The sequence below is a fragment of the Panonychus citri genome, unplaced genomic scaffold, assembly GCF_014898815.1.
Source record: "Panonychus citri isolate SS breed McGregor unplaced genomic scaffold, ASM1489881v1 Contig00099, whole genome shotgun sequence".
Lineage (NCBI taxonomy): Eukaryota > Metazoa > Arthropoda > Arachnida > Trombidiformes > Tetranychidae > Panonychus > Panonychus citri.
The window spans coordinates 165,687-181,456 of NW_026515504.1; the positions used below are offsets into that span (position 1 = coordinate 165,687).

At 29.9% G+C, this 15,770-nt stretch overlaps 3 protein-coding genes across 3 annotated transcripts; 2 read left to right on the top strand and 1 right to left on the bottom strand.

The window, feature by feature from the left end:
* Positions 1 to 7,678: 7,678 nt before the first annotated feature.
* On the bottom strand, positions 7,679 to 9,378 carry LOC128388418 (CCR4-NOT transcription complex subunit 7-like). The gene is made up of 2 exons (XM_053347807.1): positions 8,353 to 9,378; positions 7,679 to 8,186 (listed from the first exon to the last, which is right to left on the bottom strand). The coding sequence occupies exons 1-2, from the start codon at positions 9,052 to 9,054 to the stop codon at positions 7,923 to 7,925; spliced, it is 966 nt and encodes a 321-aa protein (XP_053203782.1). The 5' UTR covers positions 9,055 to 9,378; the 3' UTR covers positions 7,679 to 7,922.
* A 129-nt stretch (positions 9,379 to 9,507) lies between these two features.
* LOC128388416 (dihydrolipoyllysine-residue succinyltransferase component of 2-oxoglutarate dehydrogenase complex, mitochondrial-like) lies at positions 9,508 to 12,036 on the top strand. Its single transcript, XM_053347804.1, has 7 exons — positions 9,508 to 9,958; positions 10,085 to 10,159; positions 10,270 to 10,325; positions 10,429 to 10,877; positions 10,963 to 11,245; positions 11,316 to 11,483; positions 11,567 to 12,036. Exons 1-7 carry the CDS (start codon positions 9,736 to 9,738, stop codon positions 11,699 to 11,701), a joined length of 1,389 nt encoding a protein of 462 aa, XP_053203779.1. The 5' UTR covers positions 9,508 to 9,735; the 3' UTR covers positions 11,702 to 12,036.
* A 953-nt stretch (positions 12,037 to 12,989) lies between these two features.
* On the top strand, positions 12,990 to 14,596 carry LOC128388417 (retinol dehydrogenase 14-like). The gene has a single exon (XM_053347806.1). The coding sequence runs from the start codon at positions 13,283 to 13,285 to the stop codon at positions 14,258 to 14,260; it is 978 nt and encodes a 325-aa protein (XP_053203781.1). The 5' UTR covers positions 12,990 to 13,282; the 3' UTR covers positions 14,261 to 14,596.
* The last annotated feature ends 1,174 nt before the right edge of the window (positions 14,597 to 15,770 follow it).

A 15,770-nucleotide genomic window follows, 5' to 3' on the forward strand; every position in this document is an offset into this window, starting at 1 on the left:
TTTGGTTACTCTTTGATAGCCTCGAGCAATCGACTAATACGAAAACAATTGTCGTCGATTTGAGTCAAGATTATGGTCGAATAGCTTGATGTCTATAAACTTGTTCTAATACTAATTCTATAACCGATCAATACCCTTATGGTTTGTTCATCTTTTACTCGACTATAAATTTCCAACTTAAATTGGACTCGAATTAACCTTTTTCCGTTACAATTTCCATCCATAGGTGCAATTTATTGTTCATTTGTATGAAAAACATTGATTCTTTCATGAAACTGTTCAGATTAATAATCCAACTCCCAATAATGAATCAATAGCTTGAAGCGATTTACATGAACAATCGTATTAATATTTTGGTTAAAGTTCGTGATGTTGTGTAAATTGTGTTAATTTGTGGCATTCAATTGTTATCACAATCATTATAATATCATCATTAAAATCAAATGATCAAAAGTAAATGCATAATAAATTAGAATTGATTTAGATTCGTGACAATTTGAGTAACACAAATTTCACTCTAATAAACAGAATCATCACTTTTGTCATAACCAACAATCAACAAGGAAAAGTGAAGAAAAAGGAAAAAATCATCAATCAAATGAATCAAGTAAATCACAATTAAAATTAAATCTGTAACTAAATGACAATTTAGTTAAACAAAAATGAGACAAAATGATTATAATGAGTAGACAGTAATTGTAACGATTATGATGATTAGTTAAATGATGAATTAAATCTCATGAGATTGAGAAAAAGAGAAAAAGAAACAAAAACAAAGGTAAACATTTTCTCTCTCTCTCTCTTCCTCTTTCTCATCTTCATCTTCATCTTCATCTTCATTTTCATCTTTCTCACCTTTACACTAACTACTTCTTACTACTACAAACTCACTCCTTGTCTTTCATCCTCATCCTCTCTCTCTCTCTCTCACTCTTAATCCTTTTCATCATCAATCATTCATAAACATGTGACCATCATTCAGATTAACAAACATGATAATATGATGATAATTACAATTAGAAACGAGTTGTTGTATTTTTCTGAAGAAAAAACTTAATTAAATTGGAATAAAATTGCCAAGAAGGTGAACCGTAATAGCAATTGAAGATTAGGCTTTTAAAAGACTTGAAGCCCTTGTAAATAATATGTAAGTAATTTAGTAATTATGATGACATAATTATCGTTGATTTTTATGTTTCAATGGAAACATAAATAACTCAATTTAATTGTTAAATTATCATTAGTTAGTCTTTATGATTTGCACATTCAGTTGATTTCTCATGTTGATCTTTTTGCGGTTTTTTCTCTTCTTCTTGTTGTTATTATTTGGCTTGTATTTTGTTAACTTTAATTTGAAAACATAAACAAAATGCTGATAATAAAAAAAGAGATCAAGTTAAACTTGTCACTTTTAATCTGATTGTATTCAAGTTAAATCCAAAGATTATCAATGAGCATCAATGACAACATGGAAAGAATTTTTCATCGAGGGAGAGAATCGCTACCAAAATGATCAACCGAACTATTCGTCTATAAATATTAATCCTCTTCGATGGTGGACTCGAAGTTCGTGTGGACAGGTAACTTGTCATTAACGAAATTATTGGTTTGACTAGGCCCAAATTCGAGATGACAACAACATGACAGCTTTCACCAAGTTCGAACTTGCAAATTACTACTTTGATGTTCGTTGCTGTTTCACCGATGTTCCGAAAAACGAAATTAATACGATCAAATGCTTCGAACGAAAATCATTCGAATTCATTTCAATGTTAAACTTAATCGATAATCGATTAACGGTTTAGATAAGATTGAAAAATTAACCTTTTCAATTAGTCATTGATCCCTGATTGCGGCAATCGTTATCCGATCATCTTGATTTTGTCTAATCTCCAGGTAAGATAAACACTTTATCTCTTACCAAGTGAATCTCTCTCTCTCTCTCTCTCTCTCTCTCTCTCTCTCTCTCTATTTCATTAACTTTATTACACAAGATAATAAACATAATTTGTGATTCATTTTATGTTCAACCCATTAAAAAGTCAGAATTTGTAAAGAAGAAGAAGAAAAAGATTCAGAACTTCAATGAGTATCACATTCTTTACGTGATTAAGATAAACATTAAGTCTCTTCTAATAGAAAAGAGGTCATCTTATCCTCCATCTCTCTCTCTCTCTCTCTCAGCATCCGTATGAGTATCATGATGAACAAGAATAACAATGAACAGAAAAAGAGTCGAAAACTAATTGGATGTTGGTTAAAAGTGACAAATTAAATGAAACAAAATCTCAGGTAAAAATCTGTTTAGGTGCATGTTAAGAGTCAATTAAATTAAAATTTAAACTAATCTTGACATTTTTCACTAATCTAATCTCTCTGACAAGCTGACATGAAATTTATGCGATTTCAATTGAGGCTCCGATTACAAGTCTCCCACTGAGTAGTCATTTTTTTCCCTTTACAAACTCCAACTCCAATTTGATCATCATCATAATCATCGTAATCATTTGGGCCAATTCATTGAGGAGGAAGAACAATTTCCAATATAATAAGTTGTTCCTTACATGATAAATATACATTGAGAATTCATTCCCATTCAACTTCAATTCTGTTACACACCCTGAACCTTTCACTCTTTACCATGGTTATCCCATTCAGCATCCGAATCATTCCCGGTGTTTTCATACCCAAGGCGTGAAATTACATTTATAATATTTACATATCATGGTGACATTTGTTATGTGACGTTTCAACGTATTAGTAGCAACATCAATAACGTATTTAAATGTTACTCATACACATTCACAGTCCCAAGTATCATGACGATATATTTAAAGTTTTAACATTTTAAAACTTTATCAACACAGTAATTATCATGTTTATCATGATTACCATGATTATTATCATGTCATTGATTAATTATAGTTTTACTGATAATTTATTAGCAACCACCACCATGAGTAATTGGATTAACTAAATAGTAAGCTAAAAATTTAATATAACTGATCAAACTTTGTATATTATCATTTGTATTATTATTATAATACTGATCATGAGAGTTGAATTTATATAATATTATCATGTTAATCTTAATCAAATGCTGAGATTTAAATTTAGCGTTGCAATTATCATGTTATTGTTTCAATGGATTAATTTAGTTATTTTGTTTCTCACAAGTAAATCATTGAAATTTTTTCGTTCAATATAATCAATTGAACGTTAATTTTCAATGACTGGACGATGGTTAGTTTTGTTTTATACTGAGTGTTGGCTAATCAAGAGATGACCGATTCAATTGCATGACTTAAATTAATTAACCTTCAAATTGAATGTGAAGGGAAAAATAAACTCAACTTGATGAGGATTAGTTTCAATGTAGTAATCGGAGAGACAAATCTTAATCTCTTTGGATAAAACATTTTAAACATGCTACTAATGATGATTAGGAAGATAAAGAAAGTGATGTTTACAACTTTCTTTTTTTTTATTCTCTCTCTCTCATTTTTATCTTCTTCTTTTTCTTCCCTATTAAGCTTGACCAAATGTTATGTACAAACAATTATGGTCAGTCAAGAAGAAGAAGCGAAAAAAGTTGTTACCTTGATATTTTTGCCCTTCAATTGTCAGTTTCTTGGTGTAGTTGTTGTGTTGGCTTCTTATATAATGTTGTTGACCAAAAGGTTGACCAGTAAATGTTATAGAAAACCTAACACCATATCTAATTGCTTGTATTATGATTATTATCGTGATGATATTATGTCTCAATATATTCAATTGTCTCTCTCTCTCTTTCTCTTTCTTTCTACCTTTATAAGTCCAACTATTAACAACAAGAATAACATTCAACCTGATCGGTCACTCACACATATTAATAACTTTATTTTCTGGCCTCTTGCTTAAGGTTACAAGTTTCATCTTTGTTTGACACTAATGGTGGTCAACATTATGGACAGTTTTATGTTTAAATATTTCCATGTTGATTGTTGATCGTTGATCGTTGTTGTTACAATGACGACGACGATGATGATGATGATGTTTGTCTGTTGTTGTCCATTGGTCGTTGTTTTTTGATTAGTGATTTAATTTTATACGCATTCCGATAGATACGATGAATCAATGTAAGGTAATGTCTTAATTAATTTGTTACAAAGACACACATGAAGATTATCATTGGTCATCACTGATAATCATACGAAAGATAATGAAGATGAAGATGAAGATGATGAAGATGATGTTTATTATCCCATTTGATTGTATTGAAAGTGATGATCACATCCCACTGAGTCTCTACAAGTGGATAATCCTTGAGTATTAACATGTTACTTTACCTGAGTTTCAGTTTAACTTTATTATTATTGTTTCACAGTGAGAGAGAGAGAGAGAGAGAGAGAGAGAGAGAGAGAGTAAATCATTGTCTTTGTCTGCATGTTGTCATTGATGCTCATTGATAATCTTTGGATTTAACTTGAATACAATCAGATTAAAAGTGACAAGTTTAACTTGATCTCTTTTTTTATTATCAGCATTTTGTTTATGTTTTCAAATTAAAGTTAACAAAATACAAGCCAAATAATAACAACAAGAAGAAGAGAAAAAACCGCAAAAAGATCAACATGAGAAATCAACTGAATGTGCAAATCATAAAGACTAACTAATGATAATTTAACAATTAAATTGAGTTATTTATGTTTCCATTGATTTTGACACAAACGAGCATCATCTTGATCCAATAACAACAATCAAACAACGATAATTATGATTGTTACAAGAAATTAAACATCGAACGAAAAAACTTAGCTGCATCAGAGCACATAAATTCGTACAAAAGTAATTTACCCTGAAGAACAAAAAACTTAAACAAGTTCAAATTTTTCGAAAAATAGTCTCGAACTTGTGATGAAAGTAAATTCGGTTCTATAGTTCGATTAAACTTCCTTGGTGAATTCGATTCCAAGGTAATTAAATTTAATCTTGAAATAGTCACTTTTCTTCATGAATGATTGATGATGAAAAGGATTAAGAGAGAGAGAGAGAGAGAGAGGATGAGGATGAAAGACAAGGAGTGAGTTTGTAGTAGTAAGAAGTAGTTAGTGTAAAGGTGAGAAAGATGAAGATGAAGATGAAGATGAAGATGAAGATGAGAAAGAGGAAGAGAGAGAGAGAGAAAAATGTTTACCTTTGTTTTTGTTTCTTTTTCTCTTTTTCTCAATCTCATGAGATTTAATTCATCATTTAACTAATCATCATAATCGTTACAATTACTGTCTACTCATTATAATCATTTTGTCTCATTTTTGTTTAACTAAATGACAATTTAGTTACAGATTTAATTTTAATTGTGATTTACTTGATTCATTTGATTGATGATTTTTTCCTTTTTCTTCACTTTTCCTTGTTGATTGTTGGTTGAGGTTATGACAGTAGAAGAGTGAAGATCGAGTCCTTAATTGTAATTATGACCTTTTTGATTTGATCTATAAATAAATGGATTCTATTTATTGTCCATCTCGAGTAAAATGTAATCTGGTCATCAGATCCTCCCACTGATAACCTGTAATTTTATTAATTCATTACTACTATTGTTGAAACAGTGATAATTGTTTTTCATATCAAATCAATGAATGGATGATATTTATGATATTTATCATGAAAAGTTGGACAACATTGAATTATAATTAATTATATGTTCAATGTCAACTCATTCAATCATCAACATCAGTATCAGTATCATCCTCATACAAACTTGATAAACAATGGACATAAGTCAGAATGTATTGATCCTTGACTTTTAATCAATAATCACAATCTGAATCACAATCACAATTAGAATCAGAACCATAATCAACATCAATAAACATTCAATTAAATGTTTTCATTTTATTTACATGCAGCAACTAAAAACATTAACATGATGACAGATTAACTCAAGTTACTATTTCAATGGTCACTGTTTATCATCATCATCATCATCAGCATCATCATTTTCAGCATCTTGATCATCATCCACATTCTTACTATCAACAAGTAATCATGTTTATATTGATTATTATAATAAACATTAGACTTAATTGATCATGAAAATAATCAACAATCAACAAAAGTTGTTACATCAATTTGTTAATCTAAAAAACTGTAACATGTAAATATTTAGATTCTGAGGATTGAATTTATGGTAAATTCATAAGGATAAACTTCCTCCATGATCTAATAAGACACCAATCGAGTAGTCGAGAATCTCCTCAGTCTTCAAATATCTTTTTTAAGAATGATGGTGGATTAAGAGAATTAATTAATTATCAACCAATTAATTGTCAGGATACATGTTTCATTGAGTTCGATACATAAATCATTACCACAGATTCAATAATCACCTTCAAGTTTCCGCCTTCATACAACTTACAATCATCCATAAGAAGATATTATTGTTGCTAAATCAGAGAACCTTAATCCACCTATAGCTATGAGATCTATTCGAAAATGGCATCATTGGTCCATTGCCAATACTCGAATAATATGAATGAAAACAAAACCCTCGTCGAAGAGAGAGAGAGAGAGAGAGAGATTTGGATTTGGTGATAATCTCCACTTTGACTGAAGCGTTTTAGATTATCCCTCAAGCTTATATTCATCCTGTTGATAATTTAATCCGAATCTTGAGTTTTTATTTGTGAGCAAAAACTTACAGAACTTCAGATGAAAAGTTTTGTATTCTTTGTCATTTATCTGATCACAATCGTTTCCACTAATTAAATCAATCTAATATTTGCTATCTACTTGTCAATACATCAAAACAGATTGTTATTACAGTTAAAACAACAACATCAGTTATATGAAAGTGCAATCAAATTGTGATCAATGTTTTAAACGAGTAAAAACAAGATTAAAGTTATTGATTAAAAATGAAACTAATGATTATTGGTTAAGTTGTTTCTCTATTTATTTTTTTTTTCTTTCTCATGTTATCGAAAATAATTTTTGACGTTTTGTCATTTCGACAACCTACTCATTCAAATAATATCAATTGAAGCCAAAAACTCATGATCATCAATTGATATACAATCGAGTCTCTAATCTTAATCTTGTTTCTTTCATCTCTTTATCAAGAAATTCATGTTCTCTCACAATTATCTTCTCTTTCTTTTCTTTCATATCACAAAGAAGATAAAGAAAAAGGTAAATGGTCATTTGTCAAGAAGAAAATCATTCCCTCTCTCTCTCTCTTTCTCTCTTACAAGATTCTCATCTAAAATTATCGTAATCAGGAAGACGATTAAGGAAGAAACAAATTAGAAGGAAACCTTTTTATCGTTTAGATCGTTGAGCTTATTTTTCGAAACAATTATAAGACGATCCAAGGGAAGTAAGGAAAAATTAGAAAATCAGATTGACTTTTCCCCTTCTCATGTGAATCTTTTCTTCTTAAATTCGTACGTTGGGATTAAGTTGAAGATTAACGAAAATGTGAAAAGTTTGATAATCCGAAAAATTTACTTTTCTCTCCAACAGATGGCAGCACATTTTCCACGAAAATTCGTCAATAACTCAAGTCGCCATCTAGTGGATTCGATGAATGAAAATTGGAAAAATTTCCGATAAAAATTGAAGGGAATTCAATTAATTTTTATGTTATTCTTAATTTAATCATAGGATTTAAGAATTAAGAAGAGACAGTTTGTGATTTAAGTTTGATTTTTCATTGTATTTTTCTATTTTTTTTAGAGAAAAAAACTTTTTTTTTTAATTGATAATCGTTTTAAATGTAAATTCATCATTCATGTAAAAGCAAATATATAAGTAAAGGGTAAGGTTTGTTTTCTTCGGGTTGGTTTGGTTTTGTGTTTTTTGTGGTTTTTTGTTGTTGTTTGTTTGTTTGTTTGTAAAATCATCTGGTTGACATTTGTATTCATTGTTGTTGCTTAATCTCATGCATTTGTTATATCATCGTCTTTTGAGCAATTGTTAAAATTATGATGATCCACTTTACCCGTACTATTTTCGGGGAAACAGTTACCGTTCATAACGTAAGATGCTCCAAGACCATAAAGATGTCCACAATATTTAGCATCATCGATATTATCCTCAAAAAACATTTCTCGCATTTTGAAAAAGGCTGCTCCGGTTAATAGGCTATCACTGCCGGCTTGATGTTGAGGGCCGACTCTTTGTAATTCTAATTGGTCAGCAATCTAGAAGTAATTTGAAAAAATTAAAGATTAGATAAGAGTAGATTCATCAGGAACAAAACAGTTAAACAAAAAGGGAGAGAGAGAGAGAGAAAGAAAGAGATAAAGAGTAAGAGAAAAGGATTAAAGAGGAGAGATTAACAAATAGTTAAGGTCATAAGATTATTACCTCTTGGAGACCGCCTTTGAGATTTTTACAACTTTTCATTAAATACTTTATATCATAAATGGCTGGAAAGTATACACGGAGAAGATCAAAAAATTCAGTTTCATCAGTTGGTAAATTGGAATCGGTTGAAATTTTGAGTAGATAACCAAAATCGTAGCCACTGTGAAACGAAAGCCATTTAACTTCATCACTTAAAATAATTCCCGAGGTGATGAGAAGCTCAGCAAAATCAAGCGGGTCAATTCCGTCTTCTTCATGTTTTTTAAACTGAATTCCTGAATTTTGTAACAGCTCAATGGAATCCTGGGCGAACATATCCTCCGATAAGCTAAATTTAAAATTAAACTGCCATGTACTATAACCAGGTGGAGTTTTACCATTTTCATCTAGAAAGGTTAAACCTAATTGAATAATTTTCAATAGGTCAACATTACATCGTAATAATTGAAATTGATAATCAGATGAGGATCGAAATTCACCAATCGGCCTAGCCACAACACCGGGAAATTCTGTATCCATTGCAACAAAAGGATACTTTTGTATCAATTGTCGTATCACTTTAAATTCATCATATAAATTTTTCGCCCAAACATCACGAATACCACAAGCTTCATTGTCAATACTTGATTGTCTATTATGTACCTCCATATTTGAGTCAATGTTACTATTTCCTTGAGACATATCAATGGTGTTATTATCCATCTCCTATGTAACTTATTCAAAAGAAGAAGAAAAAAAAACAAACAAGAAGAGAGAAGATCACACAATCAATGTTTCTTTCTCTCTTTCTCTCTCTCTATTTCTTTCACTCACTTTTCTTCTTTCAAACCAAATTCAAAAGTCTCATCAACAATGTTTCAAAATAAAAACACAGAACAGTAAATAAGATACAATTTTCTACCCAAATGGTTAAGTAGAGACACAAAATTAAAATGTAATATTAATTAATTAATTACAGAGCATAAAAAAAACGTGGCGATTGGAACCAAAGAAAAACACCAACAAACTCATTACTCATTCTGATCTCAGAAAAAAAGAGAATAGAATTTCCATCTGGTAGTTTTTCTCTTCTCCAACAGATGGAGCTCATTTTCTCCACGTCGGCTCATTGATTTCATTTCTTTTTCTCAGCTGTTTAAATTTTATCTTTTTCTCTCTTTTAATTGTTATTAATTTATATTATCTTATTTGTTGGAATTTATTAATTGTTCGGCTCTACAAAATTTGTAATTTTGTATCTTTGAATGTTCGTTAGTTTTTAGTTGGAGTAGAATTTAACATTTTCTTCCTTTTGTTTTTGTTCTTTTTCAATTCTATTTTGTGTTCTATTGATTCTTATATTCTTACTGACCTGGTGAAGAAATTGAACAAAACTCTTTCAAAATGTTGACTAAATGTGGTCGTTTGGTGACATACCTTCAACGAACTCGACATTATAGTGGAAAAATTGTCTCTGGTTATTCTAATTCTGCTCGATTATCAACTTCATCTTTATCTTTACAGTGTAAACAACGTTTCATCTCCAGTTTCCAGCAAAAATTCACTTGCGAGGAAATACATTCTAATTTGTCATTGAGAAGACCTTTCCATACCGGTTCGCCATTGTGTATGTTTTTTTTCTTTCTCTCAGTCCCTTGGTTGTGCAATTTTGTTACTATTTAGTAATTGGCTTGTTAATTTGTATTAATGATTATTTCCTTCTTCTTATTAACTTCTTTTTAAAAATAATCAGATGATGAGGTAAAAACTGTCACAGCTCCTCAATTTGCTGAATCTATTAGTGAAGGTGACATTCGTTGGGAAAAAGGTAAGATTAATTCAATCATTTCATATGATATATATCTTGATTTTCTCTTCTTCTTTTTCTTTATTTAACTGGCGTTTTAATAATTTTTTTTAACTTTTATCTTTTCTTAGCTGTTGGTGATACGGTTGCTGAGGATGAACTTGTTGCCGAGGTTGAAACAGACAAGGTATATTCTTCAAAAATATAAGCTACTTGATGGTTATATACTTTGATTTTTTTGTAAATATTATGAATCTCATATGTATTTATTATCGTTATTACCTTTTCAGACAACAGTTCCAATAAATTCACCTTATGCTGGTGTTATTGAGGAATTTCTTGTCGAGGATGGAACTGCCATCAAATCTGGTCAACCTATTTTCAAGATCAAAGCTGGAGCAACTGGTGGTGCTAAGAAAGAGTCAACCCAATCAGCTGCTCAAGCTGAATCATCACCTTCTCCACCACCGCCACCACCACCACCACAATCTCAACCATCTTTCTCTGCACCTTCAACACCACCTCCAGTTCCACCAAAGCCGTCAACTCCTTTAACTTCAACACCAGTTTTCTCTTACACCCCACCAACCTCTGCTACAGAAGTGCCTGGAATATTAGGACCCAACCGAACAGAACATCGAGTCAAAATGAATAGAATGCGACAAAGAATCGCCCAGCGTCTTAAAGATGCACAAAACACTTATGCTATGTTGACAACTTTCAATGAAATTGACATGAGGTGAAAAACGAAATTTCATTTTTTTCTCTCGCTCACAATCATTTTCCATCCCAATCTAATGTTTCAATTTTAACTCTTATTACAGCAATGCTATTGAACTGCGAAACTCATACAAAGATGCTTTCCTAAAGAAACACAATCTAAAGTTAGGTTTTATGTCAGCCTTTGTGAAAGCAACAGCTTATGCTTTACAAGATCAACCAATTGTAAATGCTGTAATTGATGATCAAGATATCGTTTACCGTGACTACATTGATATTTCTGTTGCCGTTGCAACACCAAAAGGTTTAGTCGTACCTGTCCTCCGAAACGTTGAAAATATGAATTATACCCAAATAGAAAAGGCAATTTCCGATATGGGAGATAAGGTTAGTTTCCAATAATAATAACAGTATGAAAATATATTTTAAATTATCTAAAATTTTCAATCAAATTCAGGCTCGAAACAATGCTTTAGCTATTGAAGACATGGATGGTGGCACTTTTACAATCAGTAATGGCGGAGTTTTCGGATCTCTTTATGGTACACCCATTATTAACCCTCCCCAATCAGCTATATTAGGAATGCATGCTATCGTGGAAAGACCTATGGCAATCAAAGGAAAGGTAATTTAATTCCTCTAATCAAAAGATAATCAAATTTTCTCATTTGAATTTTTTTTTATTTCTCCATTTTCTTTCCTTTTCAGGTTGAGATTAGACCCATGATGTATGTAGCCTTAACCTATGATCATCGAATCATTGACGGAAGGGAAGCTGTTACATTTTTACGGAAAATTAAGGCCACCGTTGAGGATCCTCGAATTATGTTGTTGGACCTTTAGACGAACGATTAATTAAAAGTCATTTACAATTAACAGCCCAAGCTAAGAAAGAGGAGAAACATGATAAGAGTATAAATGAGATACACAAATAACTGTATAAAGTGACAAACGATTGTAACAAATTGTAGTTAGTTAGATATACGAGATAAGAAGACAGATTTAAGCAGCAATGACCACAACTGACCATCAAGAAACCAAAAAAAAAACGAGCAAAGAAATGAACTTGAACGTTTCAATTTATAAATGAAGTCCTTCCCGTTATAAATTACGAAATGTTATTAATCATTTCGTTTAATAATAATTAACAATAAACAAACCAAATCGATAGAAAAAAACACTTCAATTATGTTAATTCTTCACAACAGTTAAATTAACTTCAATTAATCAATGAATTAGTAAATGTAATCAAAGAAAATCGTATTATTATGTAGTTATTGTAACTTTCTAACAATTTGTATTTTACAATTTTAGTTTTAACCCAAAAATGATTGTCTTCATCATTTTAAAGTAAATCCGCTCAATAATTGTTATCATAATCAACCAACAATTAACTAATTGTACGTTAATTCAAAAGCTATTGATACAAGTAAAGAAAACAAAAATTAGTTGTAACAATTATCCATGAAAAAAAAAATTCACAAAAAAGAGATAAGTTAAATCACTATTCCCATCAGAATCAATTTAATATTAACCAGATTATGTTTGAATTCTTAATTAACATTTAAATTGTACAAAAAAAAAGTTCTAATTGTTAGAAAAAAAATCGATGATTAAACATGTTAATCAACTTTTAGAATTAATGATTTGCTTTAATTTTCTCGTTCTTTTCTTACTGTTGTACTTTCCGTTCACCTTGCACTTGATTGAGAGAATTGATAATCAAATTGTATAAGTAATTTGAGATTTGAATAGATTGTAATTAATCAAGTTAATTGTAAGAATTAAATTAAAAGAAATTCGGTCAAATTGAAAAACGCGCTCTTCTTTTTTTCTTTCTATTCTCTTTCTTTTTCTCTTTGTTCCAATCACATGTTAATGTTGAATCCAATTTTCTTCAACTTGGAAAAGTAATTGTAATTGTAATTTAATAATTTCTCTGGTTAAACTTAATTATATTGATAATATTTTCTTTATCAAATTTCAAATTCTATTTTCTCAATCATCAACAGGTTAACAAGTTTTCGTGTTAATAATCATCTCAAACTCGTTTGACAAGTCACTTGAATTTCCAACGTCAATTGTTTATGTTTTCAGAACAGTTTGTAACTAATCATTTTTTTTTTCTTCTTCTTCAATTCTAAATTACCCTTAATTCTCAATGTTAATATTTGTTTCTTTTTTACTTTAATCAGTTAAGCAAAAAAAATTCTATTCGATTGTAATCAATTCATTTTGGAATAATCTGGAAGAATAGATAATTCATCCTGTGAGTTAGTGTGACTGTTGATTCAAAGTATTAGAAGTCATTTTCTGTTTTTCCCTCTGTTAACTTGGTAACAATCAACTAATCAATTTTTTCTGCCTTTTCATCGTCCAAACTTGAGTCTATTTGTATAAGCTGTTAATCAACTAACTGTAATTATGGAACCCAGACAAAGAAAAGGCTGCTTTTGGTCATTACTGGTCAACTTTTGGGATATGCTTGGTTATGGTTTCTATTTTATTTATCCCTTCAAGAAGATTAAGTGTCCAACCGATGATAAAGTTGAAGGTAAAACTGTTTTAATCACTGGTGCAACCCAAGGAATTGGTAAATCAACTGCCATCGAATTAGCTAAACGTGGAGCTAAACTAATACTCGCCTGTCGTAATCTTGATCAGGCAAATCAATTAGCCCGAGAAATTGAATCATTTACAAGTAACAAAGTGTTAACCGTTCATCTTGATTTAACTTCACTTCAATCTGTCCGTCAATGTGCATCCACAATACTTTCATCGGTTGATAGATTGGACATTTTAATCAACAACGCTGGAATGGCCGGTAACCCTAAAAGAAAGGTCACCATCGATGGTTTCGAACAAGTTATGCAAGTAAATCACTTTGGTCCATGGCTTTTTACTCGATTATTATTACCTTTGGTTAAATCAAGTTCTCCTGGTAGAATAATTTTCACTGCCTCATCAGCTCATCGATTCATTTACTCTTTAAATTTGGATAATTTAAATTCTGAAAAAAATTACTCTTTTCGTACTGTTTATGCTAAAAGTAAATTGGCCAATATTCTTACAACTAATTACTTAAGTTCCATGTTGAAAGATTTTGGCATCACAGTTAACTCTTTCTGCCCTGGGCCAGTTAACACTCATTTAGCCGGAGATCTAACTGGACCAACTTTATCCTTCTTAATGAAACCTTTCCAATCAATTATTTCTCGGACACCCGATCAAGGAGCTCAAACTTTAATCTACTTGGCTACAGATAAATCTCTTGATTCAGTTACAGGGAAACATTTCATGGACTGTAAACCAATGAATACAAGTCGCCTTGCCTCCGATTTTGATTTAGCTGTTAAAACTTGGGAAGTTACCGAGAAGATTTTGGAAAATCATTTCAATTGATTGGAAAATTATTATCAATATTGATTACAATTAATATATTTAATCAAATCTCAAGTGCATCTAATTGTTATCCAACAACAATAATACTTATATTGCTACTACTACTTTTTTCCCCCAATTTGAAACATTGTTAATTAATTAATAATAATGATTTTCAATTAACTACTATTTTTATCAGTTTATATATGAAATATTATTAATCCTGATTATTGATTTTAAATCATTGATACAATTTAATTTGTTTAAGTGTAACAATAAATCAAACTACTACTATGCTATAATTTTCAATGAATGAACATTAATTAGCCATTAAAAAGATTCATTAGTAATCAATTATTTAATCAACTAATTCAATTACCATAAATTATTAATTATTTATTTTTGTTGTTTCAAATTTTCCAATAGTTAATCAATTTACTGATTAACTAAATTGTAATTTGTTTCCACCATTTGTCCTGCTCATAAATTTAAATCTAATTACAATCATTAAATCAATAATCTAACCATATGGTTAAAATTGATAATAAACAAGGTTTTCTCATTAAAGTAAACAGACAATTAGTTTAATCATAATATTAGAAACTTAATTGTATCATTATCTGTGTACTGGTCTCATTAAATTAGTCAAATTAATAGCTAAATTGTCCTAAATTAATATGTTTCATCTGTCAAATTGTATTGATAATAATACACCTTAAATAATTAATTATCCTTCATAATTTACCAGCAATATTATCGTTATTAATTGTAATAATTAGTAAATTGTATTCAAAGAGAGAGAGAGAGGTCAGTTAATTGTAAAGGTGTTATTATAATTTGCTTAATTGTTTACAATATAATTTGACCATGATGATGAAAGTTAATACATTAGATTGAGAGTAACAAGTCATTCACATTAGATTAACCAATATAACACTTTATTGCTCCTTAATTGTTGGTAATGATGGTGACAATTAAGTGGAATAGGTAAAGAAAGACAGAGAAAAAGAAAGGGAAATGAAAAAATCCAGGTAACTATCATCAGGTATCCTTAATTGTTTACATTGGTAATAAAAAAAGCCTCCAATGTAAATATAATCACTTGTTTTTCCCATTTTGATAATGATAATTTCCTTTGATGATAAATCACAATAAATAGATTATTAAATTATTTTCACTATCCAATTCTATTAACTTAATCAAATACAATTAGTTAATTGTTGCTGTTGATTATGAGCAGCAAGTTATTTTAATTCAATTAAATGTAATTACGGACAATCAAATAGTTGATTGGTTAAAATTTTGTGTGTCACCAGAAAACTTGACTAAATAGAGACGAAACTTTTTTTTTGAGGAAAAAGTTTTTTTTTTATTAGATTTATACAAGAAAATTGTTCATTTTCTTAATCATGATTACAAGATGATTAAGATCTACTCTTAATTAAGTATTTAATCAGGAATTTAATCAAGATAATCATGATTTAATTTAATGTCTCGTCTCTTTAATCATGAAAGTTAAGTAAACCTGTTG

Bases quoted from the DNA above. Each gene is read 5' to 3' on its own strand.
- LOC128388418 (XM_053347807.1), bottom strand. From the start codon at position 9,054: ATGGATAATAACACCATTGATATGTCTCAAGGAAATAGTAACATTGAC. The intron at 8,187-8,352 runs GTAATAATCTTA...AATTACTTCTAG, and splicing joins TCAAAGGCGGTCTCCAAGAG to ATTGCTGACCAATTAGAATT.
- LOC128388416 (XM_053347804.1), top strand. From the start codon at position 9,736: ATGTTGACTAAATGTGGTCGTTTGGTGACATACCTTCAACGAACTCGA. The intron at 10,326-10,428 runs GTATATTCTTCA...TTACCTTTTCAG, and splicing joins CCGAGGTTGAAACAGACAAG to ACAACAGTTCCAATAAATTC. The intron at 11,246-11,315 runs GTTAGTTTCCAA...AATCAAATTCAG, and splicing joins TTTCCGATATGGGAGATAAG to GCTCGAAACAATGCTTTAGC.
- LOC128388417 (XM_053347806.1), top strand. From the start codon at position 13,283: ATGGAACCCAGACAAAGAAAAGGCTGCTTTTGGTCATTACTGGTCAAC.